At 37.5% G+C, this 15,771-nt stretch overlaps 1 protein-coding gene across 2 annotated transcripts in view; it reads right to left on the minus strand.

Moving 5' to 3' along the window:
• Window positions 1–15,771, minus strand: part of Dnah7 (dynein axonemal heavy chain 7) — a 206,171-nt gene that overhangs the window by 159,110 nt on the left and 31,290 nt on the right. For both annotated transcript variants that reach the window (XM_069995693.1, XM_069995692.1), the window contains exons 11-15: window positions 12,389–12,572; window positions 11,599–11,778; window positions 5,881–6,153; window positions 4,931–5,058; window positions 2,290–2,368 (exon numbers count right to left, since the gene is read on the minus strand). In XM_069995693.1, the coding sequence (XP_069851794.1) occupies window positions 2,290–2,368; window positions 4,931–5,058; window positions 5,881–6,153; window positions 11,599–11,778; window positions 12,389–12,572 (844 nt within the window). The remainder of the gene's footprint in view (window positions 1–2,289; window positions 2,369–4,930; window positions 5,059–5,880; window positions 6,154–11,598; window positions 11,779–12,388; window positions 12,573–15,771) is intronic.

A 15,771-nucleotide genomic window follows, 5' to 3' on the forward strand; every position in this document is an offset into this window, starting at 1 on the left:
AAACCAGAAGTGGCACTGTGGCTCAAGCGGTAGAGTACTCGCCTTGAGCTGAAGAGCACGGGATAGCGCCCAAGCCCAGAGTTCAAGCCCCACAACCGACAAAAAAAAAAAAGAAAAGAAAAAGAAAAAGCAGGGCTAACGATGTAGCTCAAGTTTTAGAGTGTCAGCCAAGCAAGCACAATGTCCTGAGTTGAAACTCAAGTACCACTGGAAAAAAGAAAGAAAATTAATCTCTTTTTAATTTATGATCTCCATTGCACTCTTTACATTTATCTCTCTCTCATTCACTCTTTCTTTCTTTCTCCATTATTTTTACACACATAAAAATATCTTTGAGAAGAAAGACATTCAAAGTAAAGTATAAAGAATTATTACACCATAAAAAGGAATGTTTTTAATGTTACAAAGCTAAACAAATAGGATGCAAACTATAGTGGTTTTCACAAGTATTTAAATGCCTAATTTTAAAAATACATATTTAAGGAAGTGGCGCTGTAGCTCAAGTGGTAGAGCGCTCGCCTTGAGCTGAAGAGCTAAGGGACAACGCCCAGGCCCAGAGATCAAGCCCCACGACCGACAAAAAAAAAAAAAAAAAATACATATTTAAGCTATTTAATCAGCTTTCAGTGGAGTTAGATAATTGGACTTTTATTTCACCTTACTTATAACACATGAGCTATTTGTGTGTTCATTAAATTTACCAGCTGTTTTGCCCATGGGAATAATTTTTTAAGATAAGGGATATTTAAAATAGTGACCAATGAATTCAAAGTGCTAACTCTAGTAAAGATGGTTATACATAATATAAATGCACACTAAGTAACCCCAAATTCCTAATTAATTCTGTTGTTGACCAAGAAGGTAAACAAATAACTTTTTTTGGGGGGAGGGGGTCCGGTCATGGGCGCTGTCCCTCAGCTCTTCAGCTCAAGGCTAGCACTCTACCACTTGAGCCACAGCGCCACTTCTGGCTTTTTTCTTTTTTCTTAGGTGGTGCTGAGGAATCAAACCCAGGGCCTCAGGCATGCAAGGCAAGCACTCTACCACTGAGCCACCTTCCCAGCACAAATGACATTTCATACCCAATAATTTTCCTAAATGATTTTCTTTTAATGAGAAGGAAGTCATATTTCTAGAACTCTCAAACTACATTTAGAATCATCCATAATTAAAAGATCACTTGACATCCTTCAACACTTAATGTGAAATATTACAATGTCCCCAAACAATATAATATGAACCTCTCTGTGTATTTTATAAACACACACACACACACACACACACACAGTAACATACTCTAATGATTCCAGTCCAAGTACACATAATTTAAGAAAACAAAATTCATTTAGGTAGTATGTATAAAACTAGGTTCTACTGATTATAATAAATCTTAAGTTAATAATTTGAAGAATATGCATACATAATGCCAGCTCCTTTTATAATTTCCTGACTACACAAAGTTTTGAATGATCTTATGTGTTAGATGATTTACATTTTTAAGTAAAAAAAAAAATCAAAGGGCTCTGTTGGGACTTGGGAATATTAAAATATTTTTAAAGAGAATCCTGTAAATTCCTAGTGTAAAAAGAATAAACATGAAATGACGATAAAATTGTAATTTTGTATTATTTTATAAGTCACTAGATGGACACTTCAAACACAGGACCATGAAAAACAACTGAAGTGTCCAAAATGGGAACAAACCATACTTGTCAATTTGCCCTGCACAGACCTGGCCTCTATCTATGAGAATGATGACTATGATAACTATTAGCACTGGTCTCAAAGCTTTCCTGGTAGATTATTGCAAGTGTTGCTCCACGACTTCACTGCTCCAGGACCCATTCCTTGTGGTGGCCTCTCACTCTGAGTTGCTTTGGTCAATGAGATGCCAGCTAATGTGACCAAAGAACTAGAAAAGCACTTACACAAGGCTTGGGTATGTGTCTCTCTCTGCATGCCAAGAGAAAATATCCTGGTGCTCCTGCTGGAGTTTGACAAGTAGCACAAAGCTGCACTTCGTTGGGGGCAGGGTGTTTACAGTGCTTAACCCACTGGAGAGCTAGCTGAGCCAATTGAGGTGATACCACAATTAATTGATCCAAAAGAGTGACCCTACTGAGAATGGGGGACCAGCCAGGCCAGTGCAGCCTACGTCCCCAAACTGAACACCCACAAATGAAGCATTGTGTTAATGCTTTTCATCTGAGCCTCTACTGTGATTTGTTTTCTGAATTATGTGTCAATACCCAACAGATATCCACACTACAAATAGTTTATAAGCAATACCTTCATTTCCATTAGTTCTGCTGTGTTTGGTGGAGTGCTAAGAGCTTTTTCTGCTATCCTCTCAAATTCTTCACATAATCTGAAACACCAGACAAAAGCAATCTTACAAATGAATTCATGATTCAATTTCACTCTAAAATAGCTCCCTGTTTACTAATTAAATGCTCCATGGCCTGAAGAGTAAAGTTAGATGATAACTTACCTATAGAGCAGCTAATGAACTAAATGCATATTTGTGTTCATTCACTTATTCATTCAATATGAATTAACAATCATCACTTACATCCCAAGTACAATGTTTAATTACAAAAATATAGAAATGAGGTAAAGGCTCTCAGAATGCAAGGTGGCAAAAAGGACCATGAGTGGCCATTTCCATAGTCCATAGTTTTAAGGACTATTCCAGAGATCTAGTTTAAGATGGTACAAAGGAAGGAAGTGATCAGCCCTGCATAGAGGGAATGGCTGAAACAGACCTCTGTGCTTAGAAGCTTCTTTTTACTTTGGACTGTGCACATATATGTAATGAACATACTCTGGGGTAGGAAAGAAGGGGGAAAAGGAATAAGAGCTATGCAAGTCTAAGCAAGTTCTTCATAAAGTTTACTTCATAAAGCAAAGGGGGAAAGACTGGGGATTGAAGTCGAGGTTGGAAGATGGAAGAGCGTTTTGGGCCTGTTTGCCAAATTGAAGAGGTGAGGTTAACGTGGGGAACATGGAAGGGCTGAGGGGCGGCAGTGGGGCCAGAGCCGCAGGAGGTAGCGCAGGGACGCTGAGAACGTGGAAGCCGGCTGTGAGGGGCTGCATGGACAGTGATCTGAGTTCATCCAGGAGGAGAAAGGGCAGCTGCATGAGCTGTGAAACTAAACGAAACATTTCACCCAACCTGGAAAGCTACAGGTAAAAGGCATCTTCACTGTTCCAGTACTTTTAGAGGAAAACATGGTTTAAGCTGAAAATACGGTTCTATTTTATATTCAATCTAACTGTGGTGCCTCCTCCACTGCCCCCTCCCCCACGCCCTTCCTGCTCCCCGCTCTTCTTTTCAGAGCCGGGAAAAGCAGCACTGCTACGGTTCCTTCTTGGAACACACTACTACCGCTGCTGCACATTCTCTTCTCCACCTGGAATCCCACCCACGGGGCTCTCGGGCACATTCACTTCCTCTTAGCAGCCTTCCCCAGTTCCTCTCTCCTCCGACCCCACACGGGAAGAAAATGAGCATGTCTCTTTTTCTGTCCAACTTTCAAGGCCCAGTACAGGGCACCCCTCACCAGATTATCATGTATTGTTTTGGGTTTCCCTTCCTACCTTCTTCAGCAGTTTCATTCCTATTTTAGAGCCTGACCCAACCCAATACAGGTTAAGTGAGTTTCCTTTGGATTTCTACACATCTTCAGGTAAATATCTTAACAGTCTTTTTCTTTTTTTTCTCTGATAGCTATTTTTAAACCTCTAAGAGGTGGGTATGGCATTACACATCTTTAATTCCAGCATTCGGGAGTGACAGGGCAGCCTGGGCCATATAGCTCCAACGTTGTTGGATGGTACAACAAAAGTATAAGATTCTTTTACATGTTCTTATTTCTCTCTATGATTATTGTGCTTCTGAACAGTCTCATAAACAAACAAACTTCTGTGTTTTTCCCCCTTGTGACTGATACCAGAGAAGAAGTTTCCTACAGCAACCAGCAGCAGTTGGTGGAAAACTAGGCACACTAATTAAGCTTCCTGTCTTAAACACAGATGTACACATTAGTAGTAGTCGATGAATGTACAGACATGGGTCAGCTTTCCCACCAATTCCCAGGCTCGTTGACAACTGAATTTCCAGGTCAGCGAACAACTTGAGAGCAACAATAATACAAAACAAAGTTCCAAATTTAAGAATTCCTTATGGCCTATGACAACTACTATGTGACACTTAGACACTTCACTTTGTATATTGGCCACACAAATATCAAAGTCTAAAGATAGCTGGGCACCTGTAGCTCAGACCTGTAATCCTCTTTACTCAGGGGGCTGAGATACAAATTAAGAGATTAAAAGCCACCCCAGCAGGAAAATCCGTCAGTCTTTTCTCCAATGAAGCACCAAAAAACTAGACATTGGAGCTATAACTCAAGCAGTAGAGTGCTAGCCTTAAGGGAAAAAGCTAAGGGATGGCACCCAGACCCTAACTTCAAGCCCCAATACTTTCTCTCTCTGTCTCTCTGTCTCTCTGTCTCTCTCTCTCTTTCTCTCTCTCTCTCCCCGCTCTCTCTCTCTCTCTCTCTCTCTCTCTCTCTCTCTCTCTCTCTCTCTCTCTCATACACGCACACACACACACACACACACACACACACACACACACACACACACTCTAAAGTTAGATCATATCTGCCTGACTTATGCCAACAAAATGCAAACACATTCAGTCCTTGATTTAGACAATTATGAACACACATTTATGGTAAAAGAGAGATAGAATGAATAGCCACATCACAAAGTGTCACTAACAGCCTGGTACAAATAAACATGCCAGGATTTTTCTCCTTTGGGTCACTTACGGCACTGCCCTCCACCATTATTGCAGCTGATCATACTTGAGGATTGCTCCTTCCTCCCAATAAAAGCACACCCAAGATCATCGCCAAGTTACCTTGTATTTACATCCTGATGGTTCCGGAACATTTTAGCAATAAGTTTCCCACAAATAATATCTGCTCGCTTCACCAGAGCTCGGATTAGCTCCTCACAGTGCATTTCAAACATGCCTAAACGAACAGTCTGAAGCATATCAGAAGCACAATAATCATAGAGAGAAATAAGAACATGTAAAAGAATCTTATACTTTTGTTGTACAATCCAACAAGGTTGAGTTGGGTTTGTTTTTTAAGCTCATGAGAGGATGGTTTTCTGAATACCAATTTGTATCTTACAACTATTTTCTGAATAAATATCCTTGAAGTTTATCATCTTGGAAGCCATTTCTATTTCAGGGCAGTAGTAGGGTCAGGTGCTACAGCTCATGCTGATGATCCTAATTACTTAGGAGGCTGAGATCTGAGTATCTTCCAAAGGCAGCCAGGACAAGTAAGTCCATGAGACTGTTATCTCCAATTAACCACAAAAATGTAGAACTGTGGTTCAAGTGGTAGAGCACTAATCTTGAATGAAAAAGCTAAGGGACAGCACCTAGGATCCATTTTCAAGCTCCCATACCAGCATACACACAAAAATTAGATACAAGAAAATAATTACTTGTATCCTACTAAAAAGAAGCAAGCACATATTTGTGTAATTAGCACATTTTTTCAAAGAATTTATAAAGCAAGCAAGCAGGAAAGAAGGAAGGAAGGAAAGAAAGAAAGAAGAAACAAATTCTTAGAATTGAAGGCGAGGGGATAGTATTATAAAGAAAGTTTTATGGTACTAGAATCTCAGCTACAGTCTGAACAGTACTGCTCCTAGTACTTAGGGCTGACTACAGCACGTGGCAGATATCATAAGCTCTCAATTCTTTCACAGTGTGCTCACTAACTGCATGTTAGTAACGCTGGGAAAAGATCATTAGGTAAAGACCAGAGTTGTACAAAATGAGTCATTCACCTTTCTGGACGTGTATCGTATTTCCTCTGATAACCGTTGGTATTTGCGAATTTCCTCTATTATAGTTTCGTAACTATGATCTTCTGCCAGGAACGCATCAACATCCTTCTCAGCTTGTTTAGTGATTAAGAAGTCATACTTGTCATAGAGTTTGAGGTGTTCCATAGGCGCCACGCTCTCTTTCATGACCACCTCACGAATCTTTTCTTTGTGTGCCTTTACAATGTCATCCAGAATTATGGGCTTCAAGGTTGTTGGCTTGGATCTACTTTCCTAAATAAAGAGGAGAAATAAGAAGCCATCTTGAAAACCTTCAGTTAATAGCCATATTATTTGCCTTGGTAAAAGTCCCAATCTTATGATGATATTGTCTTTCTTTTTTATTCACAATGACTTCTTTTTATGTTTTAAATTTTATCTATTTATTTACTTACTTATTTATTCATTTTTTGCACCAGCCATGGGGCATTAATGGCAGCCCAGACACTCACTGTCCTTGAGCTTCTTTTACTCAAGGCTATAGTTCTACCTCTTGAGCCACAGCTCTACCCTGGCTTTTTGGTGGCTAATTGGAAATAGGAGTCTCACAGACTTTCTTGCCAAGGCTGGTTTCAATACAAGATCCTCAGATTTCAGCCTCCAGAGTAGGATTACAGGCGTGAGCCACTGGCACCCAGAATCTATAGAAATTTATTTGATCTAATCACAGTAGTGTTTTAAACTCTTATGTTTCATGTATTTTTTTTATTTCCTTAGAGGTTCACATAGTTGTAATTTGTTGTTTTGAAAGATCAGTCATTTGAAATATATACAAATAAGATTTTGAATATAGGAAGGCAAACCTATATTTTACTCTATAACCATATATGCTAGCTTTCTATGGTACTACTTGTATTGAGCATTATGCAAATAAAATTTGCTAGCTTACTAATATCAACATGCTCTTCAGTAACAGAACTTCCACTTAGAAGGGAAAAGACAATGACCAATCAACCATTTACTCATTCACTGACCTCTGATCTTTGATTCTGTTAATAGCAATGGAAATAGACTGTAGAACTTGTATTTTGTTATCATAATTAGAATAACAGTGAGCAAGTGTGAACCAGACAACAGGTTTAAATAAGCAAACAAATCTTCATAGTTTGCCTTTTCCCCTTTTTGAATAAGAAGTCATATAGATGTGTGGACATGGTTTATTATCTGAGCTAAGTTAATCTTAAAAATATCTATGCTATATCTGTCTTCCCAAAGACAGGTTTCTTTTTTCCCCCATTAAACATGTAACAAATTTGTTTTATTTCTGGTTTTCCTGTTTCCTCTCTATTTGAGCTTTCATTTGTGGACAAAATGCCAAGTACAGTTAGTTAGGAATCACATCTTTCTTCCCCTTCAAGCTATGTCCTGTAATATGTAATTCTTATTAGGCCAAGGGTGCCCCAGAAAATGAGCCTGTTTTATCAGAATTCTGAATCCACTCTGGAGAATAATCTTTTGTGTTTGGTTTAATTTTGTTTTGTTTTGTTTTTTTGTCGGTCGTGGGTGGTTTAATTTTTGTATTCAAAGTTATCTCAGGCCAAGACAGGTTTCTTTAGTGGTAATGAACAAAAATAATTATCCATAGAGCTTTCAATTTATCTAATCAAATGATTCCTTATAGAATCTGCTTAGGCATCAGGGAGCATTTGACTGCTCTGCCCTCCAGTGGACGTTTCAGAAACTCTTTTTTTTTAACTGAGTGATGAGAACATTAGTGAATTCCGCTATCTCCATCAATTCACCCCAGGCTCAGTAGATACTCAGTATTATCTTTCCTGAAAAAGATTTAAAAAATACAATCTATATCATACAATGGGCAGTGTGAAATTATTGGCTCTCTTGTGATGCTCACTATTCATAATAGAATGTTTTTTGCATTTAGTAACCATTTTTCTAATTTCTAAAGTTTATAAAACTATCTTCCTAAGAAGAATTCAACACTGGGACTGTAGAAGTGTGTTAGAAAGTATAATTTTGATATGAGGAGGTGAGGAGGAAAGGGATGGTAGGGGAAGAACAAAGGAGGAGGTAACAATGCTCGATAGGAAATGTACTCATTACCTTACTCATGTAACTGTAACCTCTCTGTACAGTAGTTCTACAATTAAAAAAAAATTTAAAAAAGAAAAAAATTGATGTGAAATCTAATCAGCTCCCATCAAGACTTTAGAGAGACTATATTTTGTATTAGATACCTAACATGTTCTACAGCATATCAAATTAGATCCTGAGATAATTACAAGCTGGGACTCAGTACACTAGCCTCTTGAGTTTTAGTCTTGTGAGTTAGTCTTTCATTTTTAAAAAGTATATTTTTGTCTGCTTTAAGTTCCTATCAAATATGATTAAAATAGCAATGAATTCCACATATTAGCTGCTATCAAAGTTCATTGAGATTATTGCAATTGTTGTAAATTATTCTCTGTTTCCAAACATAGCATGGTGAGTCCTGGAATTTGTATCTTTTTAATGTTACCAGATAATCCTGGTACATAGGAAACTAAAACCATTACCTCCTCTATGATGCCACATGAAAGATATCTCTCTAAAAATTTGATCCCAGGAAAAGTGTCATTATCTCCTTGAGAAATCTAAATTAACTATTTTAATCCTAAATTAAACTTGTCATAGTTTCCTTTCTATCTTAGAAATCAGTAAGCTTAGAATCGTATTTTATAACTACAAAATCACAGCATAACTCTTATTTTACTCTACTTGAAGCTTGGTAATTCTTATCTTGCTAGCTTGTTCTATTTGTCTGCTTCACAATCTGCCTCAACATTTTCCAATCTTGAAACAAAGCAGGGTATCATTAGAATAGAAATGAATGCACTAAATGAATTGAAATTATACAAGGAACAAAATAAACTGCAAATTTCTTGAGAGATGTTTAATTATGACAATTTTGGAATAGGTGCAAACAACTAGCTCAAAACATATAAATATGCTATAAAAATACTAAATTTATCTCTTACAATGTGTAGCTAGGGAATCAAAATAAGAGGAGAAAGTGAAGGGCTAAAATGAACAAAACAATGAAGTCAGAGGTCATTGAATGCAGGACAGCAGAGACTAGGAACTTTTCTGATGCCCGTGCCCTGTGCTTTGCTTTCCAGTCTCCAACACCAGGATCAAGCTTCAGCCTGAGTCAGCAGGGGGAAGTCATAATTCACCTCCTCCTGTATACTTGAGAACACTGAAGCATGGCACAATAAAATGAGGGCTTGGGAGGATAAACCTAGAAAATACTCAAGCATAACAGACTCCTGAAATAAGCAGAGGGGCGGAGGGTGGTGGAGAAGGAAAATGTCTTCTTTTTACCCTGTTAATCCATGACAAAGAATTTGTAACTACAAGCTTAATCTCAGATTTAGGTAAAATTCACATTACCAGTGTTCTCCAACGTTCATTAAGCAATGACTTAGTAAAAAAGAAAAAAAATAGTGATCCTTGGTCTGTAGGGGTCTCCAGAACACCCAAGAGAATATGAAAATCACAGAGAAATCAGCTTAATTCACAGCCTCAAAGATGCCCCTGCATAAAGTTCTTATGTACATAACCCTATAATAATAAAGGAAAAGCACCTGAAGAAACAAACCACCAGGTGCCTTAATCAGATAGGAAAAAGATCACAGAGGTTGAACCTGTTATATACAGAATATTAAAAAATGGGTCTGGGAAGGTGGATCAGTGGCAGAGCGCTTGCCTTGCATGCAGGAGGTCCTGGGTTCGATTCCTCAGCACCACATAAGCAGAAAAAAATAGCCAGAAGTGGCACTGTGGCTCAAGTGGTAGAGTGCTAGCCTTGAGCTGAAGAGCTGAGGGACAGCGCCCAGGCCCAGAGCTCAGGCCCCACGACCAGACCCCCCACTAAAAAAAAAGAATATAAAAATGTAATATGTATAAAGAGAAGTAAAAGTTTGATGAAATCTGAATAAGTACAAAACACTATAAAATGGCTAAGTCTATTGAAGAAATTACTTAGTGGAATTTTTGGAAAATAAAAATTAGGAATGCAACGAACAGAATGATAGCCTTCAGATGAAGAATTTCATAATTATAATTTCAAATGAAATACAGTAAATTACAAATTATATATAAACAATTCTACTTATGCAGAAATATGGACAATCCAAGAAGAAATTATTTAGGAATCTACAGAGATGTTTCAAGTGTTTCTTTAAAAAATTAAGAACAGCCAGATGTTAGTGAATCATACCTGTAATCCCAGCCATTCAGGAGGCTGAGAACTGAGGATTGCAGTTCAAAGCCAGCCTGGGCAGGAAACTTCCTGAGTCTATTACCTCCAATTAACCACCAGAAAACTGGAAGTAGAGTTGTGGCTCAAAGTGATAGGATGCTAGTCTTGAGCAAAAGAGCTCAGGAACAACACCTAGGTCCTGAGTTCAAGCACCACAACCAACCAAAAAAAAAAAAAAATTAAGAACAATGATGCCAGAACTCTGAATGGCAGTTCTTTTACTAGAAGGTAAAAGGTGCATAGAGATGTAAATAAGAGACAGCTTACAGGTATCAGTAATATTCCATTTCTTAAAATAAGCTAACGTTACACAGGTGTTAAACGGGTGCCTAATTTATACACTACTTTCTGTATGCTTTTGAATGTATGATGTATTATAAACTATCTTAAAAGTAGAAAGGAAAAAAACCTATAGATTGTAATTACAAGACTTGAAAGCCTTCCAAGTTCAGGAACTTTCAGACATGCTGATTTGAGATAGCAAACTGAAGACAAGTCATAGACAGGACCAATGCATTGACAGTACAGATAGGAGCTCATTATTCACAGAAAAAGATACCCGAGGAGGTTAATGAATCAGAAGACTGTTTTGCAGAGCTGGGAAAGGATGGCAGAAGTCTACAGCACTGACCAGATGCCACAGCAATGGCATGAGACCTCTGGAAAGAGTCAACTAATCCTAACCCTCCCAAAACTTGAATTCTTGTGCTGAGAAAGCTTCCGATTGAGTTCAGTGGAAGACTAGATTAGGAAAATATGCATTATTTATGATAAAGGCTAATAGGAAAAGAATATTTTAGAGAACAAGAGCTGTATTATAGGCCAATGTTACTAGGCCTTTTGTTTCTCCACATATATTTTAAATATATATGTATATATGAACCTGGGGCCTCTTGCATGCAAGGCAAGCACTCTACCACTGAGCCACCTTCCCAGCTCCTTTGAAAACATTTTAATTACATTTAAGTAGTTATACAAAGGAGTTGCCATTCAACATGGCAGTTTAAGAACACAATACATTTTGATCTGTGTCATCCCCCCATCGTCTTCACCCCACTTCAACCTTATATTTCCCAATTGTGTGGTATATACAATGAATTTTGCTTACATTCTCCCGTTTCCCCCTTCATTCTTCTTCCTCTTTCCCTTTGGCTCCACTCTCCTGGTATTTATTTTGTTGGTTTATTTTGTTGATTAAGTATTTCTAAAGAATTATACTATTCAAGCTCTCCACAGAGTCCATTACACTTCAGTAAATTTATTTGTAACTACTTGCACACCACCCATTATGTTTATTTATAGATTTATAGGCACCTTCTAGCTACCACAACTGAGGGAAACCATCTTTATCTTCCGTAAGTTACTGGAGGTAATACCACTTTGTACCTCCGAGTACTCAGAATGTCTTTGTTACTTACCCACTTGGAATACAATTTGGTCTCAACTCGTGGCACAAAACTGACAGCCTTCATCATGACATCATAAACATTTACGAGGATGTCTATATAGTCATTAAAATCAGGTTCAAACTTAATGGTGTCAACGTCAAGAATCAGCCTCATGATGAAACCAGGATGTTCAAAAGCTCTCACAGATTCCTACAAAAAGTTAAAATGACATATATAACTCTATATAGCTATATATTTAATACACAAATACATATGAGTAGGTATATATACATGCATGAGTGTGTGTATGTACGTATGCATATACCAATTTTGATAAACTAAAGATTTAGAGTACACAGAAGCTCACCCATACTTCCTCTCACACTCTAGACAGTTAAGCCAAGGCACTGAACTGGAAAGAGAACAAGAATTAGTAAGTACCACACTAGTCTTGTTGGTATCTTGTATGCACTGGAACTACTGGTTACCCATATTGTCACAGTCTCAAAGGAAGTAGAGCATGCATAGCAGTGGCTATTGAAATCATGAAAGAATAAACTCAAGAGACCATTATAGTTCCAAGGCCTTGTTCAGGTGGTAATTAAGAGAGCCTTCTAGCTAGAGAGAAAATTCTATCCAGGCAAATATCTTAGTGATAGGAATTCTCATTATTTTCCCCAAACTTTCACCTATTGTGATCATAATCATATATGTTAAGTATGCAAGTTGCATAAGTTTATCCACAGGTAAGTGCCCTATCACTGGAAAAGATGCTTTAGAATTTTAGCAAGTACAAGTTGATGCAACTGAACATACTCACTGGGGGCTGTGCAATTAGGTCTGTGAAATCTTGCATGGAGACCAAAGTCAGTTCCTGCAGCTGTAAAGTCATAAGGGTAGCTGCACAGTTGAAAAAGGATTCCAATTTGGAACTGTTGTCACCAGTTGGCAATTGCCTTTTTTTATTACCTTGGTAATAAATATTCTGCACTTCTGGAAACCACCTTGAAAGAACAAAAGACTTTTAAAAGTCAATACTCTCTGTGAATTACTCCTTTTACATTAAGCATTAATAGTAATTTCGAGACATCCAAAGGTCCTCATAAAGAGGTATATTGCTAAGTGACATTATCCACTCTCCAAAATGTAAGTGCCAGAATATTTCACTGCTCCTATGAAAAGAAATTTGAAATCATAAGCGATAGAAAATGACTCAGTGATGTGATGCTGTAAGACATAAATCTAACTCTTGGAACTATGAGTCCTGCTATTTTTGAAGAAATATGAGAGCTAACTTTATTGAATACTGTGCGATACTTCCCTCCAGCCTCCTAAATGTTCTCTGGGGAATACATTTGTTAGTTTAGAACTATAATGTGAATAACTGATTGAAGAGCCTATCCCAAGCAAGCCTATGTGGTATTTCATGTCCGTTTCCCACTTGCTCAAAAAACACAAATCAACAAAATCATACACTTGGTTTTTTCCAACTTCTCTTCTTGTGAAATCCAGCAAGAGTAATTGTTCTAAAAAAGTTTCAATTGTCCATGAGTCCTTGTAATAGAAAAATAATGATACAATTTCATATATAGCACATTCTGGTGAAAACAAGTGAAGTTTTCAGTTTATATAAACCACTGACCAACACCGAAGGATCCGGAAATACTGGTATTTTCTTTCATAAGAGATCATGGATAAGATAATTTCAGGAGTTGCTTGAATATTCCAAGAAAACAAATCTAAGCTTTAAATACATTATTTCACCTTTTAAAAAGCATATTGAATGTTCACTTATGTGCTAGAAACAGTTGTAGGGGACACAAAGAAAAGCATGCCATCACCTCTTTTTTATAATAATAAAAGCAAGGAAAATAGCAAGTCAAAGGGTAGAGATATAATTTTCCACTTAAGTAACAGTATTTTTTAATGAAAAGGCAATTTCATCAACAAATGAGAATGAGGAAAGGAGAATGAGGAAAGCCCTAAAATAGATATACAGGCAAAGTAGTATTAAAAAGTAAAATTAGTAGATAAGTAGGATGAACACATCTGAACAACTTACTGGATAAAACAGAGATAATAGAAGATGGGGATAATATACTGGAGAATGGAAAGAAATTCACTAACAACTTATGCAGAACTCTGAGAACTAAACATTAAAACTAGGTTTTATAGTACACACTTATAATCCCAAAACTTGAGAGGCTGATGCATAAGAGTTCAAGGTCAGCCTGGACTAAACAGTGAGGCCCTGCCTCAAAAAAAAAAATAAGAAATAAGGACAGATGTTCTACGGAACTATTACAGACACTTCTACAGGGAAGCATCACTGTTAAAACAACACTTTAAGAAAAAAGAAAACAAGCAGAAATTTCAGGAAGGAAAAACATGCTAGCTCAACAAAAGGGACTGAGAAGTTTCCAGTGTTAGACCAAGCTGAAATAAGTCTGGGGCTCTAGAACTGGGAAAAGGATGAATAAAATTCACTCATTACCTCAAAAAATATTTATATGAGTGGCTGTTATGTGTAAAAACATTTAGAGTACAAGGTATTTCTCAGTTCTCAAAGACTTGTGAAGCAAAAGAGGGATGCGTATAAAGAAATATTATTAAGAAGACTGAGTTAGAAAAGAATAAATTTCTACAGGCACTCAAAAGAACAAAATCATGTTTGATAAGGTAACTGAAGATTTCATAGAGGAGGGTCACTTAGGCTGCACACCAAAGAACAAAAGCAAGGTTGTTTTTTTTTTTTTTTTTGGTAATGAGCCACAGCAAACATTATAAATAACAATTTGCTGATGATGTGCAAGACATCCTTGTTCCATTTTAATCTCCTTATACCTACATCTTTACAATTATTCAAGGCTAAAACAGGGAGCTTAAGAAGAAAGGAAGTGGACAGTTTTCCAATCTTCCTATCATTCTCATCTGATCTTAGAAAAAGAAACATTTAAAACTCTGTAGGTGGTTAAACTTAACCCATGAAAGATTTTTTTTCAACCGTGATAAAAGTGGTTACAAACTAGTCATAGAAGCTATCTTCTGCTTTCTTTATCATGATTGTTTCTACAGGCATGGTCCAAGGTGAAAGTGTTTTCATGGGTGAAGATGGAAAAGGTAGATGAGGTTCATGTTGCAGAAGATCTTTAAAAAACAGGTTAAAAAAATAGATGTAAATGGGAGACCGAACTGGGGGTATATAGAGTACTTGAAAAGGGACAATACCAGAGGGGGGAAAAAAGGAAAAATCAGTTACACTGATTCTGTACTAGTTTACATGGGAAGTTAAAAGAGCCTGCCAAAGCAGTAACAGTATAAATTCAGATGAAGGATTCACATGTGTTTAGTTAGCTCTTGGGTAGCTTTGGTCAAACTACCTGAGAGAGTAACTTAAAGAAGGAACTATTTCCTCTGACGCATGGTCTCAGAGGGTCCTGCAAATGATTGGTGGGCCCCACATGCTGGAGCAGAACATCATAGAGCTAACACTGGGTGACAGAAGTACTTGTCTCACAGCCAACAGGTAGCAGAATAAAACAATTCAGGAGGATACCAGGACAAAATATGGCCCTCAGGGACAGGCCTCCAGTCACTCACTTCTTCCAGCTAGGCCCACTTCCTTTTTTTATATCACTTCCAATAATGCCATCATATTATAAATCCATCAGGGAGTGAATCCACTCATTAGGTCAGAGCCCTCATGATCACCTCTGGAAATGCCTTCAAAGATACCCCTAAAGGTTAACTCATCCCCAGTTCTTCTCAAGCTAATCTAAGGAGCCAGAGGAGGTATCCATATGCATGTTGTTCCACTTAGATGAAAGTTCTAAAGCAGGGAATTTCATACAGACAAAAGTATATCATGTGCTTGTGGAATAGGGAATGGGAAAGTACTGCTGCACAGGTTAATGTGAAACTTCATAAGAAGTGAATACTATATCAGTAAAAGAATATCAATACCCAGGACATGACCAGGGCAAGGTGAAGTGGTAAGGTACAGATAATGAATGAATGAGATTAAAAAAAACAAAACCTCCAAAGGACATAGTCAAGGCTGGTCTGAACTCTTGGTCCTCCTGCCTCAGCCTCCAGAGTGCCATTATCACAGAAGTGCATCCACTCCCACTTTTACATTGTACTTTAATTTGGCTTCTCTTAATTTGAATTTGATCTACTTTTAATGTCCTATTTTTAACACAT

The sequence above is a fragment of the Dipodomys merriami genome, unplaced genomic scaffold, assembly GCF_024711535.1.
Source record: "Dipodomys merriami isolate MVZ:Mamm:240054 unplaced genomic scaffold, mDipMer1.0.p SCAF_49, whole genome shotgun sequence".
In the NCBI taxonomy this organism is placed as follows: Eukaryota; Metazoa; Chordata; class Mammalia; order Rodentia; family Heteromyidae; genus Dipodomys; species Dipodomys merriami.